This window comes from Lampetra planeri, chromosome 41 (genome assembly GCF_965212315.1).
Source record: "Lampetra planeri chromosome 41, kcLamPlan1.2.h2, whole genome shotgun sequence".
NCBI classification, from domain to species: Eukaryota; Metazoa; Chordata; class Hyperoartia; order Petromyzontiformes; family Petromyzontidae; genus Lampetra; species Lampetra planeri.
The window spans coordinates 2,558,830-2,574,969 of record NC_136147.1 but is presented as its reverse complement, the minus strand read 5'-3'; the positions used below and the strand labels follow the sequence as shown (position 1 = coordinate 2,574,969).

Below are 16,140 nucleotides of genomic sequence, written 5' to 3'. Positions count from 1 at the left end.
TGCTGTGGGGTGATTTCTTCAAGTCGCTGACGTGAACCGAATTGACGATTGGCGCTTTTAAACGCACGTGACGATTTGATGCATTTGGATGTCGGGCAGTGGAAGGTTTTACGACACTCCTCCAGATCATTACGTGGCTTAATCCCCCCAAAAATAAATTATGACTCCCAGAGTGCTTTACAAAGCAATTCATATTTTTTGCAGATTCATAGTCGGAAATATATTGTGAAGAAAATATGAACAATCCCAACATGGGGATATTTTGCAAAGCTTTGACGATGCGATTATCGTGGGTCTTATACCATACAATGTATCGCAGTATTGTACGATGGATCAGAGTATCATACGACGTATCACAATATCATCACATCACGGCAAGCGTAGTAGAAATGCAGTGACTGACAGCGCCATCATCCTCATTAAACACAGCCCAACAAATAACGCATCGCACGAAAACGCCATGAACCCAAAACCATATTCTAAAACTTTATTGTACAGCAGATCCCTGTGGTATTAACAACAATATACACACCAGGCACGTGACACTTTCAGCCCCACTCTGCCAATACAAACACATCGCCTCCACCTCGAAGCTGCTGCCAGGGACGAAAGATTATCAACATCACGCAGTAATCGTTGGCGTCGTTGTGCGGAATATAAATTACGAAATCGGATGATTCACCTCCACATGATGCACTCCCCGACATTGACAGACCCAAAGTAGGGTGGGGGGCAGGGGGCTCCCGCCCCTCCTGGCATCCCCAAAATTGGCATTTTTTAAAAAAATATTTAGCAGAGAAAAGACATTGAATGTTTTTTTTATCATTATAAATGTAGGGCTGGATTTAGAATGCCTGATATTTCAGTTCACTACTCCCGAGGGGTAATGTCTGCATCTGCCTCCGCTCGAGGAAAGGCCGTGTGGCTTGTGTTGCCTCCGAAACGTCGTGATTTTTATTTTATTTTACTTTTATTAAGTAAAATGTTTTACCTACTTGACTTTACCGAAAAAAACCTAAGAATATGTGTAAAGTAACTTTGATCTATTGTGTGGAGGAACAGGCGCGTGAAGGAGGCGAATCGTCTACTTATGAATGTTGTTACGTCGTCCGATCTTTCATCAAATGTCAAGCGAGACACACGCTGACAGGACAGGCGTGGTGGGGGCGTGGTGGGGGTGGGGGCGTGGTGGGGGTGGTGGGGGTGGGGGCGTGGTGGGGGTGGTGGGGGCGTGGTGGGGGCGTGGTGGGGGCGTGGTGGGGGTGGGGGCGTGGTGGGGGAGTGGTGGGGGTGGGGGCGTGGTGGGGGTGGTGGGGGCGTGGTGGGGGCGTGGTGGGGGTGGGGGCGTGGTGGGGGCGTGGTGGGGGTGGGGGCGTGGTGGGGGAGTGGTGGGGGTGGGGGCGTGGTGGGGGTGGTGGGGGCGTGGTGGGGGCGTGGTGGGGGTGGGGGCGTGGTGGGGGTGGGAGGACGTCGGGGGAGAGCCACAGTGCCCGCGCATTGAATATATGTACAGTACATCGCTAATTTTCAATAAATTACTAACCTCACAAGCGTTTGAGATCTCGCATTTTAGGGTGACGCTGAGAACACAATTAGTCGTGAAAGATGTCTCACTTACGAATCGTAACATCAGCTGTGAAAGGTGAGTTGCAAGAAATAATTGGATATTGCCAAACAATTACGTGTGAATCAGTCAAACAAGAACAAGACGGCCAGGGCTTAATTCCAGTCAGTACGAGCTGGGGTGGCAATTCAGAAAACGTTCCCATGCCCGGCACACCACATCCAGTACACGCTTCTCGCTATGGTGGACATGTAGCCAGAGGCTCACAGGGAGAGCCCGACTGCCACACTATCTCCTTGGGAGAATCAAAGGCAGAAGGGCAAGAGGAAGACAAAGACGGACGTCGTGGTGACAGATGACCTAGCAGGATTGCATTTTGCCGCTCGTTGCAGAAGTTCGTGATTCGAGCCCAACGGCTGCCTTGGCCAACACTGCAGGTGCATTAACCTGAAATGCGTGCGCGTTACAAATAGTTTTATTGTTATTATTATAAAGAGATGACACCGATGGATGGGTGGGCTAAGCTCACCATGGTTGGATTGTGTCCAAAACCACGTGTACAACTGCCCGCGTGCCTACACACACACGCGCGCGCACAACCCTGCAACGATTCCATGTCCCTCCCACGACGACACATTTTCCACGCGCACAGGCACATCAACGTAACCATGGCACTTGCGCCAAGCTAGGTGCACTCTTAGGCAAGTGAAGTGGTTAAAGCTTTCCACTGGGTGAAACAGCATAACGAGGTTGGCATGGGCCCTGGTGCAACGATTTAAACGAGGCCCCCCAAACCCCATCCAATTCCTGCCAGCCCCCCCCCCCACAAACCTCTCTTCTTAGCCCAGTGCCCGGGTCCTTCCAGAACAATGGGCCCTGATGTGATTGCACCGCCTGCACACTCGATATTTGGCCCGCATCTCACGGTGTGGACTGGCACGCGCATCAGCAGCACGTCACACGATGCCAGCCAGCTGCAATCCCCCGTACAGCCTTTAACAGGATGTGGGGGCAAGTGCTGCTTGTGAGCATCTGTAAAGGCCGGCACGGTGCACAGGGGGTGCCAAGGAGGGGGGTGATGTTGGCCATCACCACGCTCGGTGCTGATGTTTACATGCCGCCCTGGTGACGCGCCCCCATCGCTGCACCCACCACACTAACGTGCTGTGCTTTATACAAAACATCTCCACGGTGTAGCCACACAGGGTGGCGGTGGGCAGGTGTTGGGGTAGTGCTTAGATGGACACCCCACCACCGTACGCACATGGCGGAGATTGGCGTGCCGCTCAGTCCTGGTGCTGGTGCTGCTGGCGCTGGTGGTGCCAGGCGGCGGGCACGACGCGGCGCAGCACGCCGGTCTGGCTGGCGCCGTACGCGAGGAACGCGGCAATGAAGGCGAGCGAGAAGACGAGCAGCCAGTCCGTGGCGCGCGCCACCTCGCTTGGCACGGGCCCCTCCAGGTCCTGCGGCGTCACCGCCACTTGCTCGTCCGCCGGCACTCCTGGGGCCACGAGCAGACCGCCGGGGGAACACACAAGTCTTAACTGCACGCACCGCACGCGCCGCACGCTGGGAAAAGCCACACTTGAGCTATCGGTGACGATGCAAGCAAATCGCTCTGGACATCACGCACATGTGTTTATGCATACAGTTGCCGATGAGTGCAACGATGATGAGGAGTTTGATAGTGATGATCAGTGCGATGCTAATGAGTGCAATGCTGTGCATGAGTGTAAGGAGGATGATGATGATGATGATTTTGTTGCTGGGTGGAGACCTGTGTGGTTGAGAAGGAAGGAGGAGAGGGCGGGCAAGGTTCTCTCCGTGTGGTTGAACCGCGCCACCGGCTTTGCTCCCTGGAACAGCAGAATGTTTGGCACAGCCACCGTGCCGAAGCGCGTTGCCAGGCTGGGACACGCCACAGAGACACGGAGACAAGGGGGAGACACAGGGACACGGAGACACACAGGAACACACTCAGAGACAAGGGGTAAGACGGGGAGACGCGAGGAGAGAAGAGAAGCGAGAAACACGAAGAGACATGGGGAGAGAGGAAACGAAAAACAATTATTGAACGGAATCACGACCCGCAATTGAGTCAATTGAATCGGGGGAGGGGGGGGGGGTGATGAATCTTAGTTTTCACTCTCACATTGTTTTGGGCTTTGGGGGCGGTGAGGGAAGGGTGGGTTTGGGGGGTACGTGTTACACGGGTGGATTAGGGTTTTGGGTGCGTGGGTTGTTTTGGGGTTTGAGGGGCAGGTTTGTGGGGGGGCACCTGCTGTGCTGGGAGGCGTCCAGCGCCACGAAGTGGAAGGAGGGGAAGGCCCGCGCCAGCGCGTTGAAGTGCGGCGCCAGCCCGGCCGAGAACTGGCACCAGGGCGCGAAGAAGAGGACGACGGCGCACTCGCTGCCACTGCCGTTCAGCACCTCGAGCAGATCCTGCAGATGCACGCACGCAGAGACGAGCAGCGATGGTGCTGGCTACGCACACGGAGCCTGGTGGCGGTGGTGCTGGCAATGCACGCACATGGAGCGTGGTGGTGGGGGTGGTGCTGGCAACTAACGCACACGGAGCCCAGCACTTTGGCGGCAGCAACGAGGGTTGGTGGATCACTGCACCCATGTTGCGCAAGTCCTTTCCTGTGAATGTCGAGGTGGTGCAATATCCTGGCTTGCCAGGAGGAGGTCTAGAAAATGTTGACAGGGTGGAGTGTTGCTTCCTGGGTTTTCTCCGGGTACTCCGGTTTCCTCCCACGTGTGTACACCCTCCAATTGGTTGAAAACATCTTAATATATCGAGGGCCGCAGAGCTTGGGCAATTGTTGGTAATGCAGACTCACCCCCTGCTTTCCCGCTTGCCTGTGTATCCTCGCGCGAATACCGAATGCGTTACAAGCCAAAAATATTGTCGTGTTGATGGTCACTCTGTATCTCTACGAGTCCAAGCACATTCTGGTAGCTCACCCGCGCCTGCCGAGCGTGGTCCCACACACTTCACCGGTATCCGTGCGCTCACCTGCGACTGCTGGAGGATGTAGACCCCCAGGGCCTCGCCGGGATCCGCGCGCTCCGTGCAGTTGATCTTGGGGGGCCGCGCGGCAGCCTCCGTGGCGTTCTCCCGGCCGCCGCCGTCCTCCGCCTGCACCGCGTTGCCCGGCACCATCGACAGCCCCGGCACCTGACTGTCCTCTCCCCCGTCCTCCTCCTCCTCGTCCTCCACCTCCTCCTCCACCTCCACCTCGACACCCTCCACTTCCCCCTCAACCTCCTCGTCGTCTTCCACCTCCACCTCGGCCTCCGCTCCCTCCTCGGCCGGCCTGTCAGGTGGCCTGAGGAGCCGCGTGACGGCGGCGAGGAGATCCGAGAAGTCTCCCTGCTCCTCCACCGTGGCCTCCTCGGGCTTCATGAAGTCCACCGGGGGGGCCTCCCCACCGGGCCCCCCACCGCCATTCTCGTCGAGCCCCCCACCATCTATCACGGGTGAACAAAACGATAGGGATAAACTACAGGCCAGTCGTAGTGCACACACGCATCAAGGGGAGGGCAACCTTCACTTACTAGGGAGCTAAATAGCGTTTATAATATTTATAAGGTGCTGCAAAGTTTCGTAGTAGGGGGCAATGCTACGTGCGTTTTTCCAGCCGAGTGATTTGCTCGTAAATGTGGACCGTGACACTTTTTAGAATGTCACAATATCTGTAACGTCCACTGTGTAGTAGGCGGCTCGTGGTCAATGCACCCACAGCTTTAATCAAGCAGCGGCCATGGGACTCGACCCGCGAAACTTCACAGCAAGCGTCGAACGCTCGGTCAAAATCGCCGAACAGGACTTGCACAGCCACCACCGATAGGCGCTTCGAGTGACTGGTCACATACCACACGCGAGCATAACCGGAAAACGAGAATGGGTTGAAGACGACATCGGCGCTAGAAAGACGTGGCACTACTCGGGAATATTGTGGCACAAGACGGGGAAATAGTTGAAAACCAATGACGAAATGGGCAGTGGACATCCACGTGCGATCAGGCCATGAATAGTGATTATGGGTATAGCAAGTAGGTGGCAGAACGATTTGTAGAGGGGATGTTAGGTTTTGATTTAAAGCTTTCGTGACTGCACGGATTCATATTATTGGTTCTTTCGGTAAAGTCACGTAGAAGGGAAACAATTAAATAATAAAAATATAAAACAATACAATTCTCACCACGTTTCGATTGCAACACAAGCAATCATCAACATCAGGTGTGAAACCCACAGCAAGAAAATAAAAAAACTGGGATATTAGGTGTTATACTCGAGCTATGATTAAGTGAGCCCGGGTTTTTCCTCGCGAACACAACAATCGATCGTCGCGACAAGAGGTCAAACATCCTCCCCCAAAGAGGTCAATCATCCCCCCCCCCCCCAAGAGGTCAAACATCGCCCCCAAGAGGTCAAACATCCCCCATTGGCATCAGCGACAAAGGTGCAGACGCGGCCCGCTGCAATACAAAGATCTCAACTCGCACGCCACTTGCAAGCAGAAGGGGCCTTTGCCGCAGAGTTCAAGAGAGACCCTCCCCCGCCATAGCTCCGCTTGGCCTACTCTTCCACGTTGGCCAAACGTCCAAGAGAGAGAGGTAGAGGGGATGGGTGTCACCCACACTTTGCCCCACCAGAAGTGACCGGCCGATCGACGGTGGTGAACCCACGTGGACAGCCGCGGGTGGTGGCCAGAGGCGACGGGGTCACTTAAGTGGCTTTGCGCCGTTGGGTAAGCGCCGCACACGCATCATCGTCACGTCTATGAATATTAACGAGACATTTATATTTACGCGATCTAACCACCCCCCCCCCCCCCCCAAACAACAAAATAAACCTAGATTATTATGGATCATAGTTAGTGTTGTCATTGCTGCTGTTAAAAGGGTGGGGGTGGCAGGCCACACGGCGTCAGGTGGCCAACCTCGGTGTGGCCTAGAAGCCGCTGCCTCACCAGGCGCGGGGTGCCCGGCGGGAGCTTCTATCCGAGGACGGTGACCCCCTTCTCTAGCCCCAGGGCCTGTAGCAAGGCCTGACACGCAACCCACGCGCGGCTTACGGGAGGAGTCCGCGGCGTGGCAGACGGTCAGCCCCGGGGAGAGGAGGGCAGCGAGGAGGAGGGCGACGGCGGTGCGCGCTTCGCACCAACGCATGGCGTGACGAAAACAAGGCTTGACGAGGTTTTTGATTGTTGGATATGGTGGTGGGTTGGTGGTAGTTGTGGTCAGTGATGGAGGTGATTGCATTTCCTAGAGCGCATGCGCCACACCGCGCGTGTTGTGATTGGTCGGGAGGGCACGCCCGGGGGGAGGGGTGTGCGGGGGGGTGGGGTGAGGGCGGTTTGGGGCGCGCGCGTGCGCGCTACGAAATTTAAAACCACGCGAAGCCGGACACACACACAGAGAGAGATCACGTGAGTTTGGGGTCAACCGGGTCGCGGCTGCAGAGGTCACAAACGGGTTTTGATTCCTTACCCGTACCCGTACCCGGCCGCACCAGGGTCGCAAATGGATACCCGTACCCGTACCTGGCCGGGTACGGGTAGCCGGGTATCGGGTAGGGTACGGGTATCGGGTACCCGGTTGCGACCTTTGGTCGGCTGTCGGAAATCAGTGGAGGAAATGATGATCATCATCATCATAATTCTAGATTTGAAGTTTTCGTGACTGCAAGGATCCATATATTCTTTGGTTCTTTCGGTAAAGTCACGTAGATGAAAAAAAAATTATATTAAAAAAATTATGAAATAAAAATGCCTCCGAAACGTCGTGATTTAATTTAGTTATTTTTTTATTTATTTTTCATCTACGTGACTTTACCGAAAGAAGCAAAGAGTATAATCATAATCGTTATCAGTCAAGATCAATGCACAGCTTGATCGAGGCTTCCCCAAGCCGCGTCCACGTCTCAACGTTCCCACGGGACCATCTGTGGAAGAAAAAAATCTTTATAGCTCATCGGATTTCCTCCGGTATGAAAACAACATTAATTGACCCAGAAAACCTCTACACGAGCTGGATTCATCGCTCCGTCTCCCCGAGTGGACGCGAAGCGTTTCCCCCCTTTGGCTGCACACTCCTTGAGAGCCGTCCATAAATGTCGTCACACGATTTTGGACGATTTTTGACCCTAAAGAGAGGGGTGGATCAGGTAAACAGATCTTAGATCTGAGCACCCTCCCCCCAGCCCCCAACCCAGACCCCTCCACTGCCAAACGCCAACCCACACGTCCCAACCTTAACTTTTAATTGTTTATCAAAGGCCCAAAAACGCCATGAAGCCAGCAACAAACAGCAGCCAATATTACGATTCTTCAGCTTTTCTTAATTTTTCTGACCAAAATCTGTGTGGTCAGGACCCTCTACCACCCGACGCGGCCAAACAAACTTAATCGAGTTTATTGTTTCAGCTCGCTCCCTGCCGAGTTGAAGAACAACTCCAGCAGTGTCAGGTCAAAGGACAAACGAAATCGTCAGTCTGGATTCCTCCACCAATCCTCAACACTGGCTAGAGGAATCCGTGAGTGAAGTTCTTGGGAACGGTAATCATGGTAGCAGTCGCGATAAAAGAGTGTTAGCGATGCGGCCTCACCATGCCTCTTAGCCCCATCGTTGCGTGGGTGGCCCATTTGGACACCCAAGGGGACTCTGGGGGTCTCCCCGTTCATTTGCCCTCGGGGTCTGGAGGCCACAGAACAAAGGGGACCGACCCCGCTCTGCCCGGAGCTCGCGAGCTGAGCCCCTAATCCCGGCCAGAGCGGTGTCCTCCAGAGGGGGTGGGGGAGGAGGAGACTAGGATATCGACTGTGGCACTTACAGATTTCTAAACTTCTACAATAAGACAAAGATCCCCCCCATCTAGCCTCTAAGAGTCTGTTGGAGCAAGTGCGCTTTTAGCGAGCACCTATTAAGCTCTCGACCACGTCCACGGTAACCAGAGCTGCGGCTAGCTGCCAACTCGGCGCACGAGATGGGGCGATTTGGCCAGCCACCATGCCCGGCCGCCTTTGTCTCCCCGAACGATGATGTTCACACACCACACCATTTGAAGCCTCATCGATCTGTGGGGAGGCCCAGGACCTGTCGATAGGTTTGTAGTGCAGAGCGCTAACCACTACGCAATCTCTCCACCCCCCCCCCCCACACACACGTATGATACATACATACAAACACATCCAGTACATCTTCTTGGTTCTTTCGGTAAAGTCACGTAGAAGGGAGATAATAAAACAATAAAAATAAAACATAATAAAATAATACAAGTCTTTCCGACAGACCTGTTCTTCACCTCAGGACGGCTGCTTGCGTTGTGGCCGAAACGTCGTGAGAATTGTATTTTATTATGTTTTATTTTTATTATTTTATTATCTCCCTTCTACGTGACTTTACCGAAAGAACCAAGATGAATCCCTGCAGTCACGAAAGCTTTAAATCGAAACATCCAGTACAGTATGTACATACACGATACACGACACACGAACGTAGATCGCATCGTTATTCATTCTGTTAACGACCTCACCTGGCGCGCAAGGAGGTCGTGGGTCCGATCCTGACCCTGTCGCCTGCTGCTGTATATTTTGGAGTTTGCGGTGTCCCTCTCTCCCCGTGATCGCGTGGACTTTTATCAGGGTCATGCGGGGTTTTCCCTCCACATTTAGAATCAGCATCACGCGTTTAGAGTATTTGACTGCTTATAAATTTCCACGCGATAAGCCACTTTCGTTGAGCTATCATTTGTGGCCAGGTCGCTTCTGAAAAAGAGCGATACAGCTCAGTGGGCCTTACCTGGTAAATAAAAAAAATAGTTTAGTTCATATTTTAACGCTGACAGGGGCATGTCATCTCCCCTGAGCCCTTTGAACTTTCCCAAGAACAATAGTTGTAAAAGGCGACAAAGCCTTTGCCCGTTGTAGCAGCAACGTTTTCGAACAACAGTGTTCCTTCCCTTACCATCGTAGATTTTCGTTCAAAAGAATATCCTGAAGCAGACGATTCGAGGTGTATAGAACCACATTTGCCACTGTATTTTGTAAATTTGACCCTTACCCGTGTATCGATGGTTACATTTTAATGTGCCATTTTATTGAGGTACTCTGTTGTCTTGGTGTAGTCTGGGACTGTTTAAAAAGAAAAACGACTACATGGCCAACCAGGCAAAAGCACGTGCTCTACCCCTAAGCCGAACACGGCGGCTTGGGACCCCCCCCCCCCCACCACGACCCCCCCCCTCCACCACGACCCCCCCCTCCCCCGGTTCTCACGGGCGGGCCCCCCCCCTGACCCACCAACCAGACCCCAAAACTCCCCGCAAGAAAGCCGACAATGGGTGCTGTGGATTAAGTGTAATTTCCGCAAGCACAGGTGTCTGAAATTACATGGGCATTCAGGTGGGTGGGTGGGTGCGCGCGCGGGTTTGGCGGTTGGTGTGGGTTCGTAATGGCCCGTGCCAGAAAACACTGAGCTGGCAACCCATGAGATATCGTGGGTTCCAATCCGGGTTTCAGCCGCCTGGCGATTTAAGGTTCAAGTTTCACGTTGATGTTGCTTAACCAGGTTTATCACGCAGGAGACGATGATGATATCTCATTTTTAAGAGTGGCCGGGGCATTATTATTCTGCTGCCAGTAGGAGGCGATGATTGCTGCTGCTGCTGCTGCTCCTGCTGTGTATAATCTCAATTGAGTAATTCGCGGGTCACTTGCAAATTTGGCGCATTAAAGCGGGTTCTAGCGTATGGCGAGTTGAAGGTAATTGCGCACAAAAAATATCTGAGAATTAAAACATCGGACTCACTGTCACGGGATGAAGATGACTCACTGTGGCGGGCCGGGTATGGAAGTGCCACCCTCTAATTTGTCACTCAGACGCTATTTTGAGGCATCTGCGAGGTAGCGCTGTGGTGTCCGCTTCCGTGGGCCATTGGCGAACACGAAGAGGTTGGGGACCCTCTGCGAGTCTTCCGAATGGAATAAAATTGGGAGCAAATTCCGAAAGCAAAAACACGCATTTATAGCATCACACTGAAACGATTTTCGAAGATAGTCCCTTCCCAGGGGCCCATTCTTCCCGACCGCCAGGCAGTGCACTGCTCGCTGGAGGAGTTCCGAACGTGAATTCCTTTGTCTCCTGACTTGACCGCGCTAGCGCAATTACACGTTCTCGCGGTTTACGGAGCAGACTCAAGAGCCGAAGACGACAAGCGGCCAGCAACGTTCCACACTCTTGAAGTTGCAAAACACAAGACGTACACTACGACTTTTCTTGGAATGCGCAAGTCTCTGAGAACATGGGGAGAGAGAAAAACAAGAGACGATGCGAGGAGCGAATTCCAAAGTGGCGCAGTGCGAGGGAAGATGCAGAAAGAGAAGTGAACGTGGCCTGCAGTGTGGTGAGTCTGTGAGTGCAGAGGAGCGGTGGCGCAGCGGTTAGCGCGCCGCGCTACGAATCCAGCAACCCAAATTCGATTCTCGCTCACGGCCAACACCAGTGATGATTATCAGAACCGGTCCTGGGCGTCCCATAGATCGACTCGGCCTAAAATGAATACGTAGTGCGATGTGTAAACATCGCCACTGTTCACGGCCACCAACACCAGTGATGATTATCAGAACCAGTCTTGGGCGTCCCCTAAGTCGACCCAGCCTCAAATGAATACGTGGTGCTATGTATAAACATCACTGCGGGGACAAAGGCGGGCTGGCGTGGTGCTGGTCACCCATCCCCTCGTGTGCCTTGCCGGCTTTCGTCGGCGCTACTCGCGAACAGCACTTTCCCCGACAGCCTGTGAAGGCTATAGGGGGGATCTTTGTCTTGTTGTTGTGACCCCTCGTGCGGTGAACAGCGTGGATGAGACGCAACTGTCCGCTCGGGACGGCAGGCAAGGCCGCAGCGCCCCCTGCCGATCCACCACGATGCCCGACAGACGCGTTCCGCCAGACTCACGACCCAGCGTGTTTCAATGCGGCTCAAAGCGTAATTATCACCATCATCAGCAGCCATAATTTATCCACTGCTGGATGAAGGCATCCTCACCTTCGCCATCCTGAACAGCCACTTTGTTGAGCTATTATTTTTGGGCAGGTCGCTTCTGAAAAAAAAGTTATAACCTCAGCGGGCTTTGCCTTGTAGGATGGGGATGGTTTAGTTTTATTTGGATGTTTTTCGGTAATTTGTTTGCTTTTTATTTACTTTGCACAATGGTGGTTTTGTATTGTTTGTCGTTGTAACGTTCTTACCCGCCCCGATTGGACATCTGTGAAGAGCAGCTCCGTAGCTCGTCAGATGATTCCAGTATAAATACACATTCTGATTCTGGCCTGAGATGCCTGCTAAGATCCATTGAGAGCGCCTGAACACGACGAGATTTCGTTTCTCCATCCCCACCGGTGGACGTCCACAAGGGGACGCGTTGCCTCCTTTGGCTGTCACTCCGTCCTTAGCCTCGACCACTGCCACCATTGTCCGTGTGCAGTCGTGACGTGTCTTGCCCCGAGTCAACGTGCGGTCCCCAACCTACGCGTGTTCTCATTCAAGTGTTCCTATTTCCATCTCATTGCCTCACCCCCCCCCCCAATAATTTGGTTTGTTGCATGTAACGTGTAGATGTGGACATACCCCTGCATCAATCCACTGCTGAATGAAGGCAGACTGCAAAAACTTGGCAGGACCCTCCTGGACAGATCGCTACAAGACCCAATGGGACTTGCCTGGTTGACACAGCACAATGTTCAATTCACATGCGGCAGTTGGTACACTTTGAAGTGTGCAGGCAACTCTCCCCCCCGTCCCCCAACACCAGCCCCTCTCTTAAGGTCATGATCCACCGGTTGAAATTGTCACCGACAAGGATTTCCGCAGAAATTCCATGCCAAAAATCTGGTTGCCAAAAAAATGTTAATGATCGGCGCTCCGTCCAATTGGCACCTAGGACATGTGTTAAGGTCATATAGCAGCTTCCAGGTCAGTACATTGGCGAGGGCAGTGGACGGATGAGAAAGCCTTCCTCTTGGGTTTCCAGCTTAGACTGTCACTATTACATTGACCGCCAAGTTGCGAGTCACTTGAGGTCCATGCGTCGCTGGTAATGATTGCCCTAAAATGTATCGAGAACCGTAGCCTGTACACGACCATCCACCACCACCTGGAATGAATGTCAATGTGTGCACGTGGGCGCACTGTTCAAATGCAACTCTCTCGGTAAAATGTTAGTTGAACTTCTTTCGCACCGTACGTAGACCCACCTCACCAGAGTGCGTGCAGGCTGTAAATATAAACACAACGCAGAGATGTGCTGCTCACAAATAATTGTAAGGCCCGATTTACAACCATATGCCTGCATACATGTCACATGTCCACATTGAACGTACAATTCTCAACCTTGCCCAGTCCACCGGCTCAACGTCCCATCATTAGAGAGGGATCACGGGGGAAAGTAGTCAGACCCGACGCTTGGGACTCAAAGAGATGAACAATGTGGCTTCCACCAAGGAGGGCTTTTATTATAAACTAACACACCAACACAGACTCAGCTGATGTGACTGGCGCTATTCACGTGTTCACGTTGCGTGTGTTAAGGTCAGGTTTATAATGGTACACTTTTGGAAAACATTTCATTGGTTTATAAAACAGCAAATCCCTGGCATCCCTCCCCAGTTCTGGCTGGGCATTAAAACTTGACAATTGGGGAGAGACAGCAGGAGATCACACATCAACATAAAACCTATACCGCCAAGGCCGAACACAAAGCAGAAATCAGTCTAAAACAAAAATAAAAATATATTGTTCACCTATATTCGTCATAGTTAAATCTTACGAATTTCTAAGTGAACAAGACCACTGTCACACGGAACTGGGCAGACTGAACAACAGTCACTGCAAAGAGGAACGTTGTGGTGTAAAAAGACAACCCATCTGTGAGCAACCGAGACAAACGGGACATCGTTTCCCCAGTAGGAGTAAAACACACCAGACGCCTGCTCATAACGACGAGCCGTGGGTCTCTTCAAAACACAAACCGCCCATCCGTTCCGACCTAACGTTACAGCTCCTGCCCACGCAGGCCACTCATTGGATAATATAATTGCGTTTCCACGGCCTCAAGGCTGCCATGGTAACCGTTCTCCGCAGCTGCCCTCCACTCGTGTCACTGCTAGCCACGAGTCCTCTGCAGCCAGATTTTCTACCCACGTTCCCGTGGGAAGTTGAAAAGAGGTGGGAGGCGTAACGTTCCGACGGGGCATCACAGCAAAGTTCTGGCTGACATCGCGAGAGCGTGACCCCTAACCCCCAAGGTGGCTGTGATGGTGGTGGTTGTGGGATGGCGAACGGGAGAGCTTACTGCACCGCGCGCCACAAAGGAACGGGGGAAAAACGGGGAACGCCCCTGCCCAGTACGAGAGGTCAGGACGCGCCAAAAAAAAACCCGTGCAGCCGGAAGTAGCAACTGGCCTCGCTGTTTACGCGAACGCTGGTCGTTGGAATCGGAACGGCACCCCCCCCCCCCTTACCGAAAGCATTGGCCACCTCCCACGAGCAGCGCACACAAGAAACCGTAAAAACAAGGTGGAGATCGACGCCAAAGCGGTTGACTCGCTTGCACGGGCCGCCGAGTGACTAACGGCTTCAGTCTCCTAGCCTTTGATCGCACGGGGCCCGAACCTGGGTGCCCGTGACTGAGGGGGGAGGGCAAAGCAAAGTCACCACCGCACTTGGAAAGCAGGAGCCGTCGAATGTAAAAATACTACAAAAACAAGCATGTTACAGCAATATGCTCTAAAAATGCACATAACACACAGACCACTACATATACATGAATCTATACAGCTTTCAACTCTTTTTGTGTTTTTTTATAAAGGATATTTTTTTTTCAACTTTGAAATAACTGAAACGATTTGCTTATATAAGATTGTGTCCGCTATTTTTTATTTTTTTTATTTCTTTTTTTGTTAATTCTGAATTCAAATTGATGATTTAAAAACATTATTTTCTCTACTTGTCTTCCTCTTGTTTGGAACTCAACCCCCCCCCCTGCCGTGCTCCCATTGTAGTCGATGGGACCAGATCAGTCATTGAAACTTGTCGGTACCACCTGACGTGGCATCATAACTTCAGAGATTCCAATGGATTTACGTGGCCCAACACAGCGATGTAGATAACCATGTATAATGAGCTGCTTAGCAAATAACTGTAAATACATCGGCACTGCTAAAATTTGTCAATATCTGCTCTGGCCCATGGACTACCGGACAACCCTCCCACACCTCACGCCGTTTTAATTTTCCTGCTCTAAGCCAACATGCATCTAAAATTTATAACAATTATGGGCCTAACGAATAACACTCACCAAACACGACCACCACAGACCAGTCCATACCCAGCCACGCGCCGACTGCAAGTCGACAACACACCAGCGCCAACACAGCGCACATGCCACGGCGCCCTCCGACTTGCGCTCCCTCCGCACGGTCCACCCGCCGCTGCTCACCCACACCACCCCGGCGCTGCCCAGCACGACTTTCCGTGCCCGAGTGGAGAGTCAGAGAAGAAGCAACCAAGACTCATACCGTTATAGTTTGTAAATACCCACCGAGGCTGTAGCGTCACGGGGTTTAAAGATTTGTCCACGAAAAGGAAAAAAAAAACCTCTCTTGTTAAGCTCGCCATGATAGCACCAAATGGCATCTATTCCTTACATGATAGCTGGACAATGCAGTGATTTCACTTGTCTGTTACTTTTAAAGTAGGGCTTTGTTTTTATAAACAAAGAAACCTACAGCCCAAGCGCGTACCTGCACGAGCCTGTTTGTTGCATTCTGCTCTGAACCGAGCTTGCCTGGGCTAGTGAAACTGGCCTTTTTTTCCTTGCACAAAATAAAAACACAGACGTCACACCAGGTGCTGTGCTACCCTGCGTCCACCAGTCATAATTCTGCACCCCGTGTGTCGCGGCGCACTTGCATCCGCACGAAGGGCGGCGGGTAGGGGTGTGCGAGTGTGTCGAGCTGAGCTGCTTAGCTCAGACACGGCTCCGCTCGTCACCCATCCAACACAGCGGCTATTCCTCGCCGGTCAGATCAACAGAGGGATTACCTCTGGATCCAACTGTACGGTCCATGTGAGCCAAAAACGACCAAATGATACCAAAAACCTTAGTGGAATTGACGTATTTGTAAAAAAATCCAATTCGTCAATAACACTGTGGCTTTAAAAGAAAAACAATATATACAATAGGTGACGTTTCAGGCAACGGGCGTTCTTTGTAGCACACGAATAGGGGCAGTTGCTCAAAATGTTGCGGATTATACATTTTTTCTTTGGCCAAAATGTGTAGCTTTTGTTGTTGTGTCTGTTCACTGCTGCCAACAGCATCACCAAATAATACGTTAGAGTTATTTGTAAGACCAACATAAGAGAGTTATCCAATAACCTTTTCCCGATGAGTAACCACCATAATTCACTGGTCATTTTGCCACACAACTCTGAACCACTTCCACTTTGCCGAATCACTGACCCACGGATGAGTTTAAAGGCAGAAGCCAATTTTCACTTCCCAA

The 16,140-nt window shown here is 52.2% G+C and overlaps 1 protein-coding gene across 1 annotated transcript; it reads right to left on the bottom strand.

Annotated features, from left to right (window-relative positions):
* Positions 1 to 2,024: 2,024 nt before the first annotated feature.
* On the bottom strand, positions 2,025 to 6,861 carry TXNDC15 (thioredoxin domain containing 15). Its single transcript, XM_078613324.1, has 5 exons — positions 6,649 to 6,861; positions 4,584 to 5,038; positions 3,843 to 4,006; positions 3,342 to 3,472; positions 2,025 to 3,065 (listed from the first exon to the last, which is right to left on the bottom strand). The coding sequence occupies exons 1-5, from the start codon at positions 6,833 to 6,835 to the stop codon at positions 2,851 to 2,853; spliced, it is 1,152 nt and encodes a 383-aa protein (XP_078469450.1). The 5' UTR covers positions 6,836 to 6,861; the 3' UTR covers positions 2,025 to 2,850.
* Positions 6,862 to 16,140: the final 9,279 nt, after the last annotated feature.